At 46.2% G+C, this 20,458-nt stretch overlaps 4 protein-coding genes across 9 annotated transcripts in view; 2 read left to right on the top strand and 2 right to left on the bottom strand.

Moving 5' to 3' along the window:
- Positions 1-766: 766 nt before the first annotated feature.
- Positions 767-3,631, bottom strand: cbr1 (carbonyl reductase 1). The gene is made up of 7 exons (XM_040179399.2): positions 3,478-3,631; positions 2,692-2,806; positions 2,435-2,604; positions 1,986-2,093; positions 1,529-1,737; positions 1,394-1,447; positions 767-1,209 (listed from the first exon to the last, which is right to left on the bottom strand). Exons 2-7 carry the CDS (start codon positions 2,802-2,804, stop codon positions 1,036-1,038), a joined length of 828 nt encoding a protein of 275 aa, XP_040035333.2. The 5' UTR covers positions 2,805-2,806; positions 3,478-3,631; the 3' UTR covers positions 767-1,035.
- On the top strand, positions 3,628-8,516 carry setd4 (SET domain containing 4). The gene is made up of 13 exons (XM_040179394.2): positions 3,628-3,711; positions 4,293-4,376; positions 4,473-4,568; positions 4,690-4,727; positions 5,054-5,142; positions 5,583-5,819; positions 6,106-6,165; positions 6,285-6,414; positions 6,506-6,680; positions 6,771-6,849; positions 6,984-7,064; positions 7,214-7,337; positions 7,458-8,516. Exons 2-13 carry the CDS (start codon positions 4,301-4,303, stop codon positions 7,632-7,634), a joined length of 1,362 nt encoding a protein of 453 aa, XP_040035328.2. The 5' UTR covers positions 3,628-3,711; positions 4,293-4,300; the 3' UTR covers positions 7,635-8,516.
- On the bottom strand, positions 8,367-12,955 carry cryzl1 (crystallin, zeta (quinone reductase)-like 1). Of its 2 annotated transcripts, XM_040179395.2 has the most exons (13): positions 11,967-12,955; positions 11,677-11,754; positions 11,438-11,510; positions 11,290-11,334; positions 10,982-11,050; positions 10,670-10,803; positions 10,469-10,580; positions 10,302-10,322; positions 9,728-9,826; positions 9,523-9,635; positions 9,293-9,398; positions 9,143-9,188; positions 8,367-8,813 (listed from the first exon to the last, which is right to left on the bottom strand). In XM_040179395.2, the coding sequence occupies exons 1-13, from the start codon at positions 12,030-12,032 to the stop codon at positions 8,717-8,719; spliced, it is 1,059 nt and encodes a 352-aa protein (XP_040035329.2). In that variant the 5' UTR covers positions 12,033-12,955; the 3' UTR covers positions 8,367-8,716. The 2 variants fall into 2 exon arrangements, with proteins under 2 accessions (XP_040035329.2, XP_040035331.2); XM_040179397.2 differs by lacking the exon at positions 10,302-10,322 and having other exon boundaries at positions 11,967-12,209.
- itsn1 (intersectin 1 (SH3 domain protein)) overlaps positions 12,947-20,458 on the top strand; it is a 32,845-nt gene continuing 25,333 nt past the window's right edge. For 4 of the 5 annotated variants that reach the window (XM_040179390.2, XM_040179388.2, XM_040179389.2 and 1 more), the window contains exons 1-5: positions 12,947-13,122; positions 18,625-18,686; positions 19,572-19,658; positions 20,077-20,140; positions 20,236-20,396. In XM_040179390.2, the coding sequence (XP_040035324.2) occupies positions 18,659-18,686; positions 19,572-19,658; positions 20,077-20,140; positions 20,236-20,396 (340 nt within the window). In that variant the 5' untranslated portion in view covers positions 12,947-13,122; positions 18,625-18,658. Of the gene's footprint in view, positions 13,123-17,817; positions 18,157-18,624; positions 18,687-19,571; positions 19,659-20,076; positions 20,141-20,235; positions 20,397-20,458 lie in introns of those variants that run through there. The other variant, XM_040179384.2, reaches the window with a different exon arrangement.

The following is a 20,458-nucleotide window of genomic DNA, read 5'->3' as shown; positions in this document are numbered from 1 at the left end:
TTAAGTCCCGAGAGGGTGGGAACTACGCCCAAAACAAATAACCGGCCGTCTATCACAAGATTCTAAAGGGATAACAGTTGCTTGGTCATTGTGAAAAGTTCAGAAAGAGAAAGCTGCCAAAACCTGTTGTATGACAAGTTTTCAACTAACTGATGCAACTGATATAAGACAATACAGGTGGGAACGTATGCTGTGCACCTCAATGTATTATTCACTAATCAATATTTAACATTTTTTGTTCATACTGGGTTTTTTTATATCAATGTTTTTTGCCTTTTGGAATCGCTGTTTAAGTAAATTGTTTTGCCCAAATCACAAAAATCTTCTCTATGTAAAAAAAAAAAAGTTTAATAATGTAAAAATATTTTTAAATTGCGGATTATTAAATGAATAATATCACAAAACTGATTAAGGATAGAAAGTGCATTGTCATGCAACACGTATGATCTTTAGTTGAATCCAAACCTGGAACTCTCCATCACACGTTGGTTTTACAAGGAGTCGTGCAACAAGGCTGTTAATCCAAAGGTCACACAACTCAAAGCATCGGGTGGTATCAAAAGTGCAAACAGGTTTTAGATTATTCAGTTCATGTTTTTTTCCTGATGTGAAACCCCCCCCCGCCGTCCCAGCCGACCCCCGGGAGTAACAAAAAAATCAGATTTTTTTTAATGAAATAGCCACCAGGTGTCACTACATCTCACTATTCACTTCTACTATTATTTGTCCCATTAGTGATAAAGAACACAACAAATGTACAGCGTGATGAAAAAGCATCTGGGAAAATATCTTTTTATTTGTTTTGATGTGAAAGTATTTCATTTTCTTTGACATCACAACATTTAAGGTTCATCCTGTTTGGGAAAGATTTTACATGTAAAAAGGATATGACAATGTTTATTTCAGCGAAGGCAGTGATGAGACGGGTGTTGTTACTTATAAGTCCCAAACACACTCATACCCAAATACACACAGTGTGCCGAGGCATCACCACGTATCACCGCTCCCCACGAGACGACTCGATCCAGACTGTTTTCACCACGGCTGAACTTCTTTATCGGAGACGAACTTCCCGTGAGGCTCCGTGGCTCCGGGCGGCAGCAGGGCCAGGTAGACGGGGGTGATGGCGCCCTCGTCCGGAGACTTGGGGGCTTTGTCGCCGGCCATGTCGGTGCGCACCCACCCGGGGCAGCAGGCGTTCACCAGGATCTGAGAGAAATGACGGGGGAAAGGCGACACAAGTGTGAGGTTTTCTCACAGTTGCAACGCTGCCAGCGTAGATTAAAAGTCCCAAAATGAATTAAAAGAGCAGGGAGGTTTCAGGTTTTGTTTTCGAGGTTGTCACAAATATCAGATACGGTTTCTTTGAAATGTGTCACATTTCTCAAGTTACCCCGTCGCTTGGTCTCTCCTTGGACAGACGGCGAGCATGGATCATGGACAGGACCTGCAGACAGAGAAACACCCGTATGAAGGATGAATGTCTCCGTGAAAGGAAATGAAGCTCCACAAAACGAGGCGCTCGCACCGTGAGTCCGGTCTTGGACGTCCCGTACGCCGACTCGGGCCAGCCGCCCTTCTTGTGCTCGCCCTTCTTGGCCTGGGCGACGAACTGCTCCATCAGTCCCGACAGCTCCTCCTCGGTGATGTCCTCGCTGCGGAAGCGCTGCTGCAGGGCGGCGTCGCAGTTGTTCAAAGTGCGGGCGCCGACGAAGCTGGAGACGTTCACCACGCGCCCTGACACACACACACACACACACACACACACACACACGCTGTTCATTACTTACCAAGCCAGAAAAGGTCAACTTTATGCCTTGACTTAGATGCGATCGGACTATGGACGGAGTAATCAGTGTCCTCCATTACCATGGCAACCGGCTACAGTCTGATTTGTTCCCCCCCCACAGTCTCATGATCAACTGACAATTGCAGTTGTTTGCAAGCGCACACAGTCCTCCGTAAACCTGGAAAGTCTCCTTTACCTCCGGCCTTGATGAGCGGCAGGAAGTGAGTCAACATGTCTCTGGTGGCAAAGAAGTTGGTCTTCAGGGTGACCTCCGCCTGGACCGCAAACGGAGCCGTGTCCGCCGCTGAGAGCAAGGAGGAGATAGACGATGTGATAAAGTGCAAATGAGATTCATTTAATGCCCGAATAAAAACACCATCAAATATATCTACAAACTCAAATGTGTAAAAGTTGAATGCAATTTGTTGGTTGCAACGTGCATCAGGAGGAGGGATCCTTTTTTAGTGTTTTGACCAAACTTTTCATAGAGTTTCATAGAGCTAAAAACATTTTAATTTGCTTTAGCTACACTATTCATTTTGAATGCACATAAGATGGGAGAAGATGCTGCTGGCTCACATTTCACTCATTACTATTCAGTCACATAAACGTATTTAAATAGAACTGTGTGCATGATTGTACCACCTTTGAACGCTATCCCAGCGTTGTTTATGAGGACGTCCACCCCTCCGTACTTCTCTTTGAAGTAAGCAGCAGCGGTGGTGATGCTCTTCTGGTCGTTGATGTCCAGCTGGTGGAACTGTGTCTTCAGCCCTTCGGAGGCCAGAGACTTCACCGCTTCCTGACCACGGCCGCTGGAGGGAGAGGAGAGAAAGAATAGATTCTCATGAGAAATGGATGTGCTGGGAGTTCTGGCAGGTGTTCCCAGGTGAGCTACCTACACGTCTCTGGCGGTGATGTAGACGTCTCCTTGGTACTGCTTGCAGAGCGCTCGGACGATGGCCAGGCCGATGCCCTTGTTGCTGCCCGTTACCACGGCGACTTTGATAGACATGTCTGTTCACAGGGGAGAAACGAAAACGCATTATAGTTACATCTTTATTAGAAGGTAAGGATTAGGTTTGCTGACAGTACAAGTAGAAACTTAAACTGTGAATCCTAATGTATAATCACCAAGCAATATGTAACTCTTTCTTTTCATACCATGTTTTATTCTTTGTATCTTAATGTTTCTTGACTTTCGGAATAGCTATTTTTAGAATCTTTAAAAAAGTTTTTTTTTCCCCAAAAGTCAGTAAGTAAAGTAAAAGAAACCTGACTCCGATTAAAGTTTAATAATGTAAAAATTGTTTTCAATCGTAGAGTATTAAATGAAGAACATTCCATAACGGAGAAGGGATAGAAAGTGCATTGTCATGCCTGATCTCGTATAACCTGTAGTTGAATCCAAACCTGCAACGTAACATCGCAAACTGCTTTAGGTTGCAGAGTTGTGAAACAACCCAAAAGTCATACAACTCAACTCACAGCATCGGGTGATATCAAAAATCCGAATGCATTTCAGATTATTCAGTTTGAAGGCCGTTTTTCCTGATGTGATAGCAACAGCGATACACAAACGAACACTGGCGTATTTCAGAGAGTAGACACATGCAGGTACTACACACTACTACGCCTTCGCTCTGCAGTAAATGTATAGTAACTGGCCGGTGACGGAGGTTCCTTACTTCAAGGTGGTGCTGGAGCGTTGTGGTCGTGGACCTGCGGTGAAGAAGCTGCAGAGACGAGAGAGACGTTCGGGAAGCCGCGCTGAGGGAAAAGGGAGAAGAAAAAGGGGGAGGAGAGCTGGCGGTCCGCTGCGCAGCCTTACTGCGCACACCCGGAAAAAAACAGTCAACCCCGTGGGTTTGACCGGAGGCCGAACAGGACGAAGTCTTCATACAAATGAGAATAATAACTAGGTATTGTGGTCGGTAATTGTTCCGTACAATCTGATAACAATCATTGGTGGTTTGCTATTCATTTTGAATTTAAAGCGCCATGTATATCTTTGCGTTGTCGTTTCTTGTATCCAGCGGCTACACGGAGAGCATTCAAACCTAAATATATAATTATGTAACTTTTAGCCACATCCAGTTACCACTTTATTAGGTGAATCCTAAGTCTAAGTCCTGCCTGCTCAACTGCGGTGATGATCCGTTTATTGTTAAAATGATGATTGAGAATTCAGTTTGTTTACTCTACCCGCCACAATGCAAATAGCTTGAACATTATATTAGACACTTGTCGGTGGGATGCAGTTTAACGTCCGTGCTCCACAGCCTCTAAAATAACCTCTTTAATCATGATAACCATAATGTTTGGCAGGATATGTTACACAATTATCGTTCAAATAAATAAACAAGCAGAATACAGGACCAATCTCTGCCTTGGTGGTATTTATAGTTATCATTTAGATCAATTATCCATCTATAATAATCTCACCCAATGTGAGTACTGCGGGGTTGCATTGCATGATACCATGTGCGTGCTTGTGGTCCAGGTGACGTCATGAGGGGTCGCGGCCATCACGCGGGACGAGCGGCGAGGAAGAGAAGGCAGAAACGAGAGAGCGCCGTCCAGTCGGGTATGAATCAGTCATCCTCATGTTTGCTCTTTAAAACTGTGTCTCTGCTGCCAGCTGTTTCAACACAGATGTGTCCGTCTCTCTGTGTTTCCTCAGTCTCGATGTGTCACCAGCTGCCGTACGTGAGGCTCATGAAGTTTCTTCACCAGCGGGGATTCACCTCGACGCCGCTGCAGCCGGCGCTCTTCGCTGGTACAACGTGTAGACTGTCTGTTTCCGCAACCTGCAACCTCACTCCACCTGTGTGATGATCCGACTGATGGGCTGAACATCTGACCTTAAAGTTCATGTTTGATGCTTCTTGTTATCACAGACACGGGGAGAGGACTTCAAGCTCTCAGAGGCATAAAGGTAAGTCTGCACCTGACTGGATGGACTACGCCAGGTTTATGCGGTTTATATTATTAGTAAGTTACCTTAAAGTCTGTCATAGAAAATAAAAAATAACAACCACAGAATGATTACATTTCCTTCTTTTCACTGTAGAGGTGGCCTTCTGTATCTTTCTCATTGTTTATAATTATTCCCAATTAAAGCTAGAGTCAAAACAACATATTTAAAACTAAACAAGCATCCAATCAGACGCCTCAGTTCAACCAGTTACGTAATAATACCCCTGACCTTTGGTTTGATGTAGTTTTTGTGGGTGTTAAAGTCTATCGCTTTGTCTCCCTCAGCCGGGCCAGCTGGTCCTTTCTCTGCCAGAATCTTGTCTCCTCACAACCTCTACTGTTCTGCACAGCTACCTGGGACAGTATATCAAGAGGTAAACTCCGACGCACTCATAGGGAAACCACTTTGAATGTCGGAATGTGGACAGAATAACTATTAGCTATTAAATTAAATGCAGTCCTTCCCAACGGCCCTCCAGCAGCTTTAAAGCTCCAATGTGTCATAAGGATGTTGGTCCAGCTTTTTAAAAGGAACATTTTTGTGTCTGTGTTGCACTGAATTGCATCTAAGCAGAAGAGCAAGTGTCAGATAAGCTGCACTCGTATTATTATTATGTTACTACGCGCAGGATTAGAATACAGAGCTGTGAATGATTGTTTCCATATTCCAGTGCGTAAAATCGGAAAATCCGACGTCATTTGAAACTAATGAGCTCAATTCATTAAAGACACCATAAGGACTCTTAGCGTGACGACGTCATAAAACAGGGGAGGCTCAGCTTTTCTTTGAGGGTCGCTGCTTGTGTCTCCCCAGCTGGAAGCCCCGCCTCTCTCCCCTGGTGGCGCTCTGCGTCTTCCTGGTGTGCGAGCGCCACCTGGGAGAGGCCTCCGATTGGTTCCCCTACATCGACGTGCTGCCCGCCGCCTACACCTGCCCCGCCTACTTCGCCGACGACGTGGTGGCCGCTCTGCCGAGCGGCGCGCGGCGGCGGGCTCTGGAGCAGAGGGAGGCGGTGCGAGAAATCCACTCGTCCCATCGAGACTTTTTCAGGTGACTTCGCCGCTGAAGCCGGTGTGTTGAGTCACGCGTGAGACCGAGTGCCGATTAGAGCTCGCGGGGCAGAGTTCACGCGCCGCGTCACGTGACTCCCACACTTGATCTTTGCTTTCAGGTGCTCTTTGCTCTCCGTGCAGCCCTTTATCACAACATGCCAGTCAAAACATGTTGCCTTAAATACAGACCTATACATGTACTTGTTCAAAAGATGTGACCCCTGTTTTTTGTGCGAACAATGTCTACGTCCCACTAAGCTGTAAGGGATTTATTCTGGATGCAGATCCCTGCAGCCGATCCTGAGTCGGCCCGCGGACGAGGTGTTGACGTACGAGGCGTTGCGGTATGCACACTTAATCAAACACACACGCCTGAAAGTGGAATTCTGCTTAATCCTGCAGTGCAAACGCTTCCAGATAGCCACTTGTTTATTAAGCCGTGATCCTCCACCTCCTCCTCCAGGTGGGCGTGGTGTAGCGTCAACACGCGCTCCGTCTTCATGTCCCACTCGTCCAACCACTCCCTCTGCGGTCAGGATGTTTACGCGTTGGCTCCTTTCCTGGACCTTCTCAACCATCGCCCCGACGTGCAGGTAACCTTCAAACTACAGCTCATGGAATGAATTCATATATGACCTTTTCAATCACCAATCACTTTCCACCAATCTCATCATTTTCCTGCAGGTGGAAGCGAGCTTCAACGACGTGACCAGGTGCTACGAGATCAGGAGCGTCTGCGGGACGCCGCGCTACCGGCAGGCCTTCATCAACTACGGTTCCCACGACAGCCAGCGCCTGATGCTGGAGTACGGCTTTGTCGCCCCCTGCAACCCCAACAGCGTGGTCTACGTGGAGGCAGGTGGGGCACGTGAGCTCTTGGAGGTCACACCGGTTGTTTCTGTCCTGATCCAGTCCTAAGTCTGTACTGCCGTTCACTGCGGCCCCTCAGATCTCCTCTGTGACGTGTTAAGAGGCGACGGGGGTTTGGATCAGAAGATCAAGTTTCTCCAAGAGAACAATTTCCTTCAGTAAGACATTTACATTCGTATTGTTTCCATTGTGGGAGAAACCATAAGAGACTTTGCTGCATAGTTCACATTGAAAGCAAATTTGATGCAGTAAAAGGACTCCAGCTTTTAACTTCCCTTTCTTTCTTCGCCAGTAATCTCACCGTGTCCAGTGACGGCCCCAGCTGGAGGCTGATGACGGCTCTCAGGCTGTTGTCGCTGCCACAGACACTATAGTAAGACCACACACACATTCACACAGGATGTGTGTGTCTGTGCAAAAGAGAAGCTGCAGCGCTCTAGAATCTACTTTTAGTCTCACTGGTAAGTTTGTCAGCGATTAACTGATTTATTGGCCTTATTAGACGTGTGCTCGTTTCCATAGCAACCTCTGGAAGGCGGTGTTGCTCGGCCAGGTGCTGTGTGAGGAGAGAGAGGCGTGGAGCGTCCGGACGGCCAGGACTCTGTGTCAGCGACTCCTTCAAGAGTCTCGCGCAGCTCTGGACAAGGTGTGTGTGTGGGTGTGTGTGTGTGTGTGTGTGTGTGCACACAAAAACACACTTCGCCCAGCATCAGACCGCCCACCGGGTTAGCTGTCTTTAACGACCCGGCGTGCTGTGCGTGTTCAGATCTCCGGTCTCCTCGGACGCAGCGACCAGCGGGTCAGGGAGCAGCTCCACGTGGTCGAGTCACTGCGACAGGAGGAGAGGTGCATCCTGGGAAGCTGTCTTGAGGCGCTGGAAGGCCCGCCGGGACAATCGGGCGAACTGTTGTCATGCCAACCCGATGTGGACGCGGCGAGATGACGTCGGATCGGTGCCGGTCGCCACAAGAAGCAGAGTTCGAGGCTCCTGGCGGCTCCTGGCGGCTCCTCCGGCCCGGGACACGATGCATCCGGAGGGCTTCTCTCCTCTCCTGAAGGAGCAATAAGTGAGGATGCGTCGCTGTGAAAGGGGGTGTGGCCACGCGGCCGGTGAGGATCTGGTCACCACCATCACAGAAGGACACGCGGGTCACTAACACGACTCAGTCTTGTTTATTTTATGATTTAAAGTGACAGTACATTTCACCATTATTTCCATTCAGGAATTTGGTTTGAGATTCAAGTTTTTACTCCATCGAGAATGTTAGGTCGTAGTATCCACGAATCCTGCTGATTACACCAGAGAACAATCACAGCACGAGAAACAAAGACACTCGGTCGACTTTTACGAGTTTTACTTGCTGCACGATGAGCCCGGTCAAGAATCTTCGAGTACTAGACTCTTCACTCGATCACAGACCAAAAATGTCGACTCCAGGTTTAAAACGGCTTACACAGGTGAGTGTATGTGTGCGTAAGATAACGAATGAGTGTGTGCAAATGTGTTTGGGACTTTCCTCCCATACATGAAGTTGTTTTTCAGTTTTCTGGAGAAAATACAGCCGAGTCTGCCGTTTCCTGTTTTAACACAATGAAACAGTATATTGCGTAATGATAATCGCGCAATAAGCAGTATTCCCTAACAGAGAAGACAACAACTGCACCAGTAGACAGGTTATATGACACTTAAATTGGTTTATTTCACATCGTCAATTCGTAAACTTGGTTGCTGTATTTACACCAAAAGCAAGGACTTCAGTCGTCTAGGTTTGATAAAAATGTGTATTAATTGAGTCAAATAAAGCGTTGCAGATTTTCAAAGAAACCGGACTGACGGTAGTTATCCGTTTTGTGTATTCAGACATATTCAGCAGGAAACACTGTGGCTCGTTAGGTAGAACCCAAGAATAATTTGTCCTCGAGCCGGTGAAGGTGACCTTCAAGACCCTAAACTCTAAAAGAAGACAATTCCTGAGAATTTTGGCTCATTTTACATCTCTGAATCGTTTCTGAGTGTTTTGCGCGTCACAGTTTGACGACTGCCTTTTTCTTCTGGTGACATTGGATCGTCTCCATGGCGACCGTGGCTTCATAGAGAGGGACCGCCTCCTCGGGCTGCGGTCTGGAGAGACGGGTTGAGACCAGACAGCTTTAAGTTAAACCACAGTGAGTTATAAGGAGGAGGAGGAGACCCTGTCCAGACCAAGGGAAGCTGTGAAGCCCAAAAGGTTCCACCTGAGAATAGAATTACCTGCTTCCCTGGGCTGATATGAGAGCAAGCGCACAAGCATTTTATCTTAACTCAGCCTCCCAGCTCCTTATTCATGATTTAAATTAAAGCTATTCAGTTGATTTTCCTCGAACAAAATAATCCTCTGGAATTTGTATTCTATTTTTAAACATGTGTTCTGACTACTGGTGGATAGAAGACAGCTGATCTGTGAGAGTTACCTGAGAACTCCTGTGGACATCTTCTCCACGATGTCCTTGAGAATATCTGACACAAGTCTGTCAAGGAGGGACGTTAACTTCCTGACCACGTGCCCATGTTTTACATTACACACACACACACACACACACACACTGAGTGGAAGAGGATACGCAGGTATCTGCCTTGCTGAGCCGACGACGCCGTCCACACTTCATGGTTGAGGAAAGACAAGGAGGCCGATTTAAGGTACAGCAATCTGCAATCTGGAGGATCCAACTAGAAGAACACAACAGTGATGAATAGGACGGTAATTCAAAATTATGATTTTATAGATTTGTCTTTTAAAAAAAAATACATTTACATCTGTCTCACATCGTTGTAAGACGCAGCTGCGACTCACCTGGAGGTCTTTTTGGGATGTGACCCAATGCCCCCCCACTCCCAGCACACTGATGACGTCATGTTTATGTGGAAGGAGTTTTGCTTCCTCTGACTCTTCCTCATGCAGACGCACTACACACACACACACACACACACACATGTCGAGGTGTTATGCCGCTGACTCGCTCACATGTTCTCAAGTGTGAATCAAGGAACGCGCTTACCTCCAGAGTCAATGACGATATCCACTCCCAGTCCTCCCGTCTCCTCCACGACCGCCGGCAGCAGGTCCGACGGCCCGTTAAACACCGGAATAACTTTGGCTTTGCACACAAGACACAGCGACTTCATCCCACAACTCAATCTGGCTCATAAAACATTAAAACAAATGAATACACGCGAGTCTAGATGACAAAACACCTGAAGCTGGTTTTAGTCGTCATGGCTGTAAATGCAATGTTTGGCCACATGGTGGCGGCAGACTTTAGATAAAGACATTTTCTCCTTTTTACAACATTAATTTAGAATGCGGAATTGATAAGTCCTTATTTTGCACACATTTTTTATTGTTATTTTTCCCTTATTTTAACTTTTTAAAACTATGTCATGTTTATATTCTAGTATTCTTTCATTTATACACATATTGAAAGAGCATTGGTGGGAGCCTGAGACTCCCACCAAAGTCATGACAAAAACAATAAATAAATCCAATATACCAACTGTGATGGTTACCAACTGGATTCAGAGGGACACACAAAGCAACACACCTTCCGCTCACATTGATTAACCAGATCTCACCTACTAAAGGATCCTGGACCCCTGAGTAAAGGAAGACAGAGCGAAGAAAGGAGCAGAAGAAGACAGGAAAAAGACCCAAATATTTTAAAAGAAAAGGTCGAAAGAGGTTTAAATCATTTCACATTCGTCCCATGAAGCTTGGATTGACCGCCTGCAGGAGCGCTTACCCACGCTGGGCCGCAGCTGCTCCAGGAAAGCGTGTTTCTGCGGCGAGTGCGACGTGGTGAAAACCTTCACGCCGTGATAACAAGCCAGCTGGATGCACATGAGCCCGAAAGACTGAGGAGGAAGCAGAGACGGGAACATCACACCCAACTCTCTCGTTGTACCGCTTTACATCGTCCTGGTTCTTCACTGTTCTTACGTACGCTGGCGCCGTCCATGACCAGCAGCGTGTGTCCCGCCGCCATGCGAGCGTGTGTGTGCAGGGCAGTGTACGCGCAGAGGGCGTCACGCAGAGCGCCGGCGGCACACACCGAGCTCAGCTTCTCCGGCTTCTGGACTGAGGAAAACACAAAACACCAACACACAACTCTTTGTTGACGTGACCATGAAAACAAAATAGACATACTGGTCGACTGTGTTGTGAGAATTTGTGTTCGTGATGACGGAAGATGCTCATTGCACAAAGTGCATGTTATGTGACCTGCATTGGGTGTGAGTGTGTGTGGGTTTGATACCTAAATAGTGTTCATCGATGTCAATGGCACCGCAGAGTCCAGAATAGGGAGAGTCCAGAGGCAGAATACCTGGGACAGGAAGTTAAACTTAAATGTTACTCAGTAAATGACCATTTGAAAGACTTTTCAACATCGAAATAAAAAGAAAGAATACCATGAAGAGGCAATACACGATACCCAGTTCTAGCTAATGTACATTATGAGTCATCAGATATTACAAATACATCTGATAACTGTCACCACCGTCGACATCACATGCTCCATCTTCCTCCAACACACCGTAGACAGAATAGAAAAGTGTCTCTTACCTACAACCTCCTCCTCTGGGTGGAAGAAAGAGACCTGGGAGCCCACTGCGGGAAAAACAAAATGAGTTAAGGATTGCTGTGCAAAGGTCCGGATAACTTTTAGACCATGAGGCGGCACCAGTGAAAAGTTTGTTTGGGTGATGCTGACCTTGCAGCACGACTCCCGCCACCTCCCTGCCGACGGGTATCCGATCTCTGTGGACGCCGATGTCATCGAGCAGCTGGACAGATGTGAGCAGAGAGAGGCTGTTGTACCGTCGTGTGAGCAGAGTGCACACCTACCACCGTGAATGCTTTAACAGGGCGACACTTGGATATAAGCAGCTACACTACTTTAATTTGTCCTGGATAGCGAGTCTACGGTCACATCGTCTGTGGCTGTGGTACCTTGAGGTCCAGCGGGCTGAGTCCACATGCCTTCACCTGGACTCGGACCAGGTGGCCGCCCAAAACATCTGGGAGGGTCTGGAGGGTAAAGACAAAGAGAAATAGAATTATATATATATATATATATATATATATATATATATATATATATATATATATGGCAATTTTATAAATAACATGAAATGAATATGCATAGAATATGATTATGGATTGCAGATTGTTTTATTTACATGATGCTTGATGAGAAAACCAAGACATGTTGACGTTGAGTCGCAGTGTTGGAGACTCACCGTTTCCTGAATGACGAACTTGGGCTCAGCATCGCTCGCGCCGGCTCGGCAGAACAAACCTTTCATGCTGCTAATCCTCTAAATTACGCAATTAAATGCGATGGATAAACGTCTTAATACGTATCTGTTTACTCCCAGAGAAAATACCTTTCACTTCCTGCTTGAGTCAGCTGACTTTTTCTTCTTTGTTGTTGGGAATCTTTGCTTGAAGTATTAAGAATCACCACAGCACCGCCCCCTGGTGGATGTGTTGGTGTACTACAACACCCTTTATCATAAGATTTAGGTAAAAGTGTCATGTGAAGTGTGGGGACCATCATTTCCCCCAAAATTACATTATAAACTTTTCTTTCATTCATCCGTTCGGATTTGTAAATTCAGGAATAACGTATTTGTTTGTCTTTTAAGTAAAGTCTTAAAGTAGATAGTTAAATATTTCCTTCTGTTGTCGACTTAGTTATGTGAATGGTTCCACAATGTGTATTAACTTGATTTATTACAATTGCAAATTGGCACTTTCAATCCACATTTCTTAAAGGTATGTTTCTTAATTTCCATGAGCAGGGCTTTTGACTGTTTTTTTTATGTGACTAAAATGTAATAATAATTATGGTCTCTTTTTGGTAATTTCTTACTCCTGATCCTATTCATTTCTATAACAGTTCCGTTAGAGATTACTCCCAGAATGATATCATGTTCTCTGTTGAAGAATGTTACATTTTTCTTAGACCAACCAGCAAAAACCGTTGGAAACTTTGGTTCCGGTTTAATTACTCTGATACATATATATTCTTATTCACATTTTTGTTTGGTTTTGGATGCATTTTTAACATTTTGTTCTTCAATTAAACAGCAACCAGCCAGACAGGAGCTCAACTGACCCTTTTAAAAAACAGCGTCCCCGGTTTTCTTGCCGACCAAGATCTCGCGAGATTAGCAGGGTAGTAACTGCCACGTCTCGCGATACGACAGAAGCGTTACCCCATTTTCCAGCTGTCCCTCAATCGGTCGGGATTTCGAAACCGCAGGAGAATCACCGGGAAGGGTTTTGGTGATAAAACCGCACATTTTGGGAGGATATACAAAATCACATGGTCACATAAACACGCAACGAGCTACTACATTCTGTATTTCACCATGGAAACTGAACTATGAGGTAAGGGCAGAGTGTAGTATGTGAGGTGTGGAAGAATGTCCCTGAGCGGCTTGACGTTAGCTTCTCACTGGTTAGCCTGCTCGCTATCCGCTGGGATATATTCCTCAGCGGGGTTGCTTTGTCGTTGCATTTAACTCGGCGTAGCTCGCTGGTGTCAGCCTCCAGCCGGGATACGTACACTTGCCCGGGAGGTGTCTAATATCGATTTGCGTAGCACTGGGGGCGACTACAACTGGGCGACTACAACTGGGAGACCGATGCCTTCCAGCCGCTACCAACAGCTAGCCAGCACGGCTAACGTTTAAATCACTGGAGCTGCACTGGCAGCGCGAGACCCGACGTTAGCGCGCTGCGAACCGACGCCCGGCGTAAGTATCCCGGGTCGGTGGAGAGGAGGACGATGAATCGACAAAAGGGGGCTCGGCGGTGCTGGGATGCTCGCAGACCTCCAGTGGGTGGTGGTTTTCTCCTCGGTTAGCTTAGCACTGAGCTTAGCGTTAAACCTGATGTTGGTCCCATCCGGCTGACCCTTCAGAAACAGCCGCCTGTAGTTCTGTCGCGTTAAAACGGAAACGTGCTGCGGGGCAGTTGAGCAAGGCACCACGGGCGAGTCCGCGGCATTAATTCGGGAAGTGGAGACGAATTGACAAGCAGAGCATTTTTTGTTGTCGGTTTCCGGAGAAGTTTGCTCCCACATCCTTCCGGCTGGTGTGTTACTTCAGCGGGGGTTTTTTCTACTGACCTTGCTTGTTCTTACTATGCGGTCGGTTATGACTGGTTTCCACGGTAACGCGGATGCTGATCTTCCCCCCCCCCCCCCCCCCCCCCCCCCCACCCCCACTCGTCCTAAAGGTGAGAGACTTTCAGGTTAGAAAACCCCCACAAGCATCTTGATTGGAAACACTCAGCGACGCTTCGATCGAGCACCACACGCAATTCCCTAATTACCTCCCATGTTGTTCTTAACACTCCTAAAACTCCCCCTTTGGTCTCTCAGGAGCAAAGACACGCTTGCGATTCAAAGCCTGTTTGTCGAGAGGAACACACCCTCCCCTCCTCAACAATGCACTGCAGGGGACCGGCCCTCCGTCCAGCGCCGAAACAATTGACCGATTAATCAAGTTGTGTGTGGACGGGAAGTTAACTTGCGACAGTTATGAGAAGAGATCAATTACAGTTGTTTGATTGAGCAAAAGGGCAAAGTGTTCTGTGATGGACAAAGCTCAAATGTGAACGTGTACAGCTTTTAAAACAATTCATTAATCAGAGACGTTGCACTGCCTGTAATGGTGAATAAAAGAGGCCCTTAATTGGTCATAACAGGCACGCCTCACCTGGGAGTTGTACTTTGTTTTTATTATGTGCAGAACGCTGGTTCTGTTCTATAATATATGTATAACTACTTAAACCACACAGTTGTGTAGGTGGATCATTCTCCATCTGAATGTGACCTTTGAACTTTTAGGTGTGTGAGAGAGAGAGAGAGAGTAATAATATGCATACAGCTGTTCTCTGTGGTTAAAGATGAATCCTCCAGTTGCATTTTGCACTTCACGCAAACAAGAAAGCACATGTAAATGGACTGTTTTATTTCTAACATCAAAAATGTTTTCTGTCTCTGACATTCTGGTTGGCCGGGAAATGCACATTACCAAACCTAATTACAAAGTTCAAAAGTTTGTCTGGCTTCTGGAGGCCGTCTGTGTTCTTTCTTCCAACGACCTACAAATCAGGAACACGTAATACAATTAGTTCATCTCCCAGGAAGGGATTCAACATAATAATGCATTTCAAACAGTTTCAACGGTTCATCGTATTTCCATTTGCATTGACAAAAAATGGGTTTCACCTTTTTAAGCTAATCGAATGGATCAGGCCGCCTTCCCTTCTGAAAAATGATATTTTTATCTGTCGTATATAAAGCCAATTTACCATTGAAAACCAATATCATTTTGGTGAACTTATGTAAGTCACACAGCTCGTATGAGCAACCAACGGATGAGCCAATGGGAGGGATGGAGTGATAAGGGAGGAGATGGGTGAAGGATGGAGTGATCCAGAGGAGATGGGTGAGGGCATCCCTCACCCATCTCCTCTGGATCACTCCATACAGAGGAGATGGTGAGGGATGGAGTGATACAGAAGAGATGGGTGAGGGATGGAGTGATACAGAGGAGATGGTGAGGGATGGAGTGATACAGAGGAGATGGCTGAAGGATGGAGTGGTGCATAGTAGATGGCGAGGGATGGAGTGATACAGAGGAGATGGAGTGATGCATAGGAGATGGTGAGGGATGGAGGGATACAGAGGAGATGGCTGAAGGATGGAGTGATGCATAGGAGATGGCTGAAGGATGGAGTGATGCATAGGAGATGGCTGAAGGATGGAGTGATGCATAGGAGATGGCGAGGGATGGAGTGATATGGGAGGAGATGGGTGAGGGATGGCGTGATACGGGAGGAGATGAGTGAGGGATGGAATGATAGAGCGGAGATGGGTGAAGGATGGAGTGATACAGAGGAGAGGGGTGAGGGATGAAGTGATGCATAGGAGATGGCTGAAGGATGGAGTGATGCATAGGAGATGGCTGAAGGATGGAGTGATGCATAGGAGATGGCGAGGGATGGAGTGATATGGGAGGAGATGGGTGAGGGATGGCGTGATACGGGAGGAGATGAGTGAGGGATGGAATGATAGAGCGGAGATGGGTGAAGGATGGAGTGATACAGAGGAGAGGGGTGAGGGATGAAGTGATACGGGAGGAGATGGGTGAAGGATGGAGTGATACAGAGGAGAGGGGTGAGGGATGGCGTGATACGGGAGGAGATGAGTGAGGGATGGAATGATAGAGCGGAGATGGGTGAAGGAAGGAGTGATACAGAGGAGATGGAGTGATACAGAGATGGGTGAGTGTCCTGACACCTCTGGAGTCTCACCACAGCCGTGCGATGAGAATGTGTTTTGACAGACGCAGGCAGTGTGGGAGGTGTTTTTTCCTCTTGTGTGTGTGTGCGTGCATGTGTGTGTTAGATGCAAATGCTTGTTTGCGTATCCACTGCAGTTATTTTAAACTGACATCATCATTGTCACCATTAACAAGATGTTGTAATTTCATAAACTAGTTAAACATGTTATTTTTTTCACAATCTACCACAGTCACAAGAGACATTTTTAATAAAGTACTAACAGCGATATTAAATGTTGGAAACTAGTAAGCCAATATTAACACTGGGCCGACTCGTCATTTCGTCTCTACTTCAGACTAAAACGATGGCCGCTCAGGTGCTTCAGGACGGAGCGTTTTAGTCAGCAAAGTGTTTTCCGTTAACTCTGTGATTGGACTCATTTTTGACCCTGCAGGATGTGAATGGATCACATGATGTATCTTGTATGTATAAGTATATATGTTTTGTTCCTGCTTTGTATCAAAGAACAAATGAGTCCAGTGATCAGGATTATCTGTTTGGCCTGAAGAAGTTGTTCAGGCGATATTATATGTAATGTATAATATGTATTCTTACATCTGGTCACAGATAAACAGAAAAATAAAATCACAAAGTGAGGCTGCCCCCGGTGGGAGTAAAAGTTGACACAACTTATGGCAAAGCCAAAAATATGAATTGCAAAAAATATAATATTAATATAAAATATTAAACTGGTGAGGGTTTAATCTCTTTAGGGATCCAGTATTGTGTCATCTGGGGGGCGGGGCATCAGATTATGTGCAATTATCCCAAATTCATTTATGGAAGCTGGGAAAGGGGGGGGACGTTGATGGGGCCCTCAGGAAAATAAGAGGGAGGGTCGGGGGGGTCTATGGGACTTAAACAGGCATCTGCCACAAGTCTTGATAGCAGACCAACACTCCGGTTTCGTCAATGCTCTAATTATGCAGACTAATCCCACAAAGACAATACGTGCTCTGTGGCCATGGAGAGCAGAGGACAAAGGACATCCATGTTCAAATTCATCGCAGAGGGACTTCTCACTGCAGTTTAAATGAGGTTTTCTGGATCTATTACTTATGGCAATGGTTCTCTCTTATAAGCCGTGCATGATTAAAACCAATCACTGGAATATAATCAGCAAATTGAATGAATGGTTAATTCCTTAAGGTGCCATGACCATGACCTGAACTGTGTCAATGGCACCGTTTCAAAATGTCTTGTGGAACGTGTCTTTGCCGGTGTTGCACTCATTCTCGCTCCGAGTTCACTCTGTTCTGAGGAGTTGTGCTAAACAAAAGTCACTTTGACTCATAAGCAGCTTATCTGAGTTTTGGCCGCCTCAGACATTTCACGAGATGATTTGCCTGCACAGGAGGTGAAAATAATTTAACTTCTGTTAAATTCTTTATGCTTCATGTGCTGGCCAAAGATAATAATAAAAACGCTGTGGTGGCTTTGACGTAGAAAAAGCGCAGAGTATTTTGAATGTGTTTTGGGATACGAATGCTTTTAAAGGAGCCTCAGGAGTCAAATATCTTATTTAAGAAAATAAGAGAAACAACTGGACGAAATTCTTGGGAATTTTGGTAAAGTGTTATCAAAAAGAGTTGGATCACTGCCCGTCCGGACTTCAGAGCAGGACAAAAATCAGCTGTAGATGCTCAACTGCTTCACCATGTCCTCAGTGGCAGGCGTGTGTGTGTGTGTGTGTGTGTGTGTGTGTGTGTGTGCGCGCGTGTGTGTGTGTTTTTGTAGGGTGGGCTTTGTTCGTATGACCTAGTTAAGCTGGTTACTTTGTGCTCCCTCTCTGATCATAATAGAACGCACACAGACACACACTCACTCACTCGCTGAGGACCGTTTTATACGGAAGGAACAGCGATGTCGGAGTAACTTTCTTTAGTTTAGTTTTTGACCCGCCTCCTTTGTATCGCGGTGGAGGCTTTTTGTAAATGGATTTTCTTGGAATCCCATCGACTTGGACCCTTTAAATGGCTCAATGTAGTTTTGTTGGAAAGAAGACCAGATTCAGATGTTCATCACGCTGACTCCGGCAGCGCAACATCCACTCACAATGTGTGTCAGGTTGTTATTATTATTATTATTATTATGGGTGGTCTGCTGGCCCGTCTGGATCTGATTAACATACCTATTACTAGGGCCGAGGTACTCGTTATTGTGGTGCTGTTTTTAACAAATCAAAAATTCACATTTTAGAGCATCAACATAGACTCATTATAGTGCTAAACGTGCTTTGTGTCTTTTTCGGAGCCGTGACGGCTCGATGGGCGAAGTTCTAGGAACTCTCGACTCCGGCATTAAAAGTCAGCCGAGTGGAAAACAAACTGGATTCGTGCTGGAATATAATTCTCCCCCCCCTGAGTTCATCGGCACCTTTTGGCCGGGGGCCAGACAGGGTTTGATCTTTTATTTAAAAACGCGTTTGATCGCGCAGGCGGACCGCTGACCTCTCTGACAGCATCTGCGTGCCTCACCGGCGGCCGCGTTACTAACACATTTGTTGCATCTGTGTCTGTGATTGTGTTGTTTCAGGTGTCGTGTAGTGCTGAAGAAGACCGAGTGAACCATGGCACAGTTCCCCACCACATTCACCGGTCAGTATCTGCGTCACGGGAACAAAAGAAGGCTTCTAACCTCGGCCCGAGTTGGTATTTTGACAGTCGAGTAGAAAAGGGCGAGACGGCAGCACGTCGCTCCTTTTAATCAGCGATGTGAAGTCACATGACAACAAAAGAAGGACGATGCTCGCTTAGATGTCTCGTATGAAGACGTAGCAGCTGTCAAAAGGACTAACAGATGGACACAAAGACAGACAGTTTTTGTCACTGTTGGGTAGAACTTGATTGTCCTCTTGACGTCCTGCTGGATGAGGACCAGCCACTCAAACCATGAGGGGACAAAATGTGATCAACATAAATAAGATTATTTATTCTTTTTTTTATTTATTAGATATTTTCTCTTCAGAAGCATTTGGGCAGAACGAGTCAGCAAGAATAATCTTGTTAACCAGCAGAGGGACTAAACACACAATACTGTTTCTGTCAGCCGCAACTCTTCATGCATTTAGAATGAATGGGTTCACCTCAGCTTTAAACTGCCAGTAGAAGATACAGGATGCAGTCGCAGCTCAAGGGAACCTCTGATGTGGAATCTCATCTGATCTTTAGTTTACATGGAAACTGGTGGATTAAGCGGATCTGGGAGGCAGAAAGACTTGCTTATTATTTATTAAAGCCAGGGCATCGCCCCCACGTTGGGCGTGTCACACGTTGAAGTGAATCAGAGGGCTCCTCTAGATGAAAAGGCCTCCTAGTCACTCACCCCTTCAGCCTCTTGCTCATCTACTAGGAATCTTCTAAGAGGAATTGGAACTCTACGACTAACACATTCCCCTCATGCCGGTCCTTTCTCCCTCTGTTTGTGTCTGTCGTTGTGTATGGTGTCTAATGTGTGTGTGTTTCTTTGTGGGTGCGGTCCAGATGCGTTCCTGATCTCAGTGGATGAGAGAGCCAAACATGATCAGCAGTTTCTCAGCCTGTCTCCGACTCCCGGCGGTTACATCACAGGTAGCCGTCTCTCTCTCGCTCTCTCTTTATCGCACCCACACACATCACACACACACACACACACACACACACACACACACTGATAGTGTGAGGTGAGATGGGGACATGAACAAGGTCCTGGATGTGTGTTAAAAAAAATCATAAATCAGAATCTGAAAACAAGAAGACAAACGATCCCCCTCGTCTGGGTTTATTCGACCGTGTGATCAGCATCCGATTTCTCAATCGATCTACTAATTGTTTGTTCCAACGGAGACTGAAACTATGTGATTGTTGTTTTGTCTGGCGTTTTATTAACCGGCTGATCTAATGGCCTCGTTTGGCTCAGAGTGCGATCAGGAAGCGCATTCATGTGTCCACATGATCTAAAGTCCCCCTTCGTTTTGATCCCACATCCTGTTTCTCTTGGTCCGTCAAGGCGACCAAGCCAGGAACTTCTTCCTTCAATCGGGTCTGCCGCCTCCCGTCCTGGCCCAGATCTGGTGAGTCCTGTCCCTCACAGTCAATGTCAATTAACTTATTGCTGTATTTTTTCCGTCGCAGTGGTTCCTGCCTTTCAACGTTTTCTCCGTTTCAGGGCTCTGGCCGACATGAACAGCGACGGCCGTATGGACATCCACGAGTTCTCCATCGCCATGAAACTCATCAAGCTGAAACTCCAGGGTCACCCTCTGCCCCCCGCGCTTCCTCCCAGTATGAAACAACCGCAGCTGACTTTACCCCCACAGGGCGGCTTTGGTGAGACTGTTTTAGATTTTTCTCTCAGCTGTTTGAAGGAATAACAGAGATGGAATCGTTTG

Source organism: Gasterosteus aculeatus, chromosome 6 (genome assembly GCF_964276395.1).
Source record: "Gasterosteus aculeatus chromosome 6, fGasAcu3.hap1.1, whole genome shotgun sequence".
NCBI lineage: Eukaryota > Metazoa > Chordata > Actinopteri > Perciformes > Gasterosteidae > Gasterosteus > Gasterosteus aculeatus.
Note: the sequence above shows the minus strand (reverse complement) of the source record. Positions and strands in the feature narration are given on the sequence as shown.

Bases quoted from the DNA above. Each gene is read 5' to 3' on its own strand.
- cbr1 (XM_040179399.2), bottom strand. From the start codon at position 2,804: ATGTCTATCAAAGTCGCCGTGGTAACGGGCAGCAACAAGGGCATCGGC. The intron at 1,738-1,985 runs GTAAAGGAGACT...TGTGTGTGTCAG, and splicing joins GCCGCTCATCAAGGCCGGAG to GGCGCGTGGTGAACGTCTCC. The intron at 1,448-1,528 runs GTGCGAGCGCCT...CTCTGTCTGCAG, and splicing joins CGTCCAAGACCGGACTCACG to GTCCTGTCCATGATCCATGC.
- setd4 (XM_040179394.2), top strand. From the start codon at position 4,301: ATGAGGGGTCGCGGCCATCACGCGGGACGAGCGGCGAGGAAGAGAAGG. The intron at 5,820-6,105 runs GTGACTTCGCCG...TTCTGGATGCAG, and splicing joins TCCCATCGAGACTTTTTCAG to ATCCCTGCAGCCGATCCTGA. The intron at 6,415-6,505 runs GTAACCTTCAAA...ATTTTCCTGCAG, and splicing joins ACCATCGCCCCGACGTGCAG to GTGGAAGCGAGCTTCAACGA.
- cryzl1 (XM_040179395.2), bottom strand. From the start codon at position 12,032: ATGAAAGGTTTGTTCTGCCGAGCCGGCGCGAGCGATGCTGAGCCCAAG. The intron at 9,189-9,292 runs GTATCCTCTTCC...GACTTGTGTCAG, and splicing joins TCAGCAAGGCAGATACCTGC to ATATTCTCAAGGACATCGTG. The intron at 8,814-9,142 runs GTAACTCTCACA...CCGTCTCTCCAG, and splicing joins ATGTCCACAGGAGTTCTCAG to ACCGCAGCCCGAGGAGGCGG.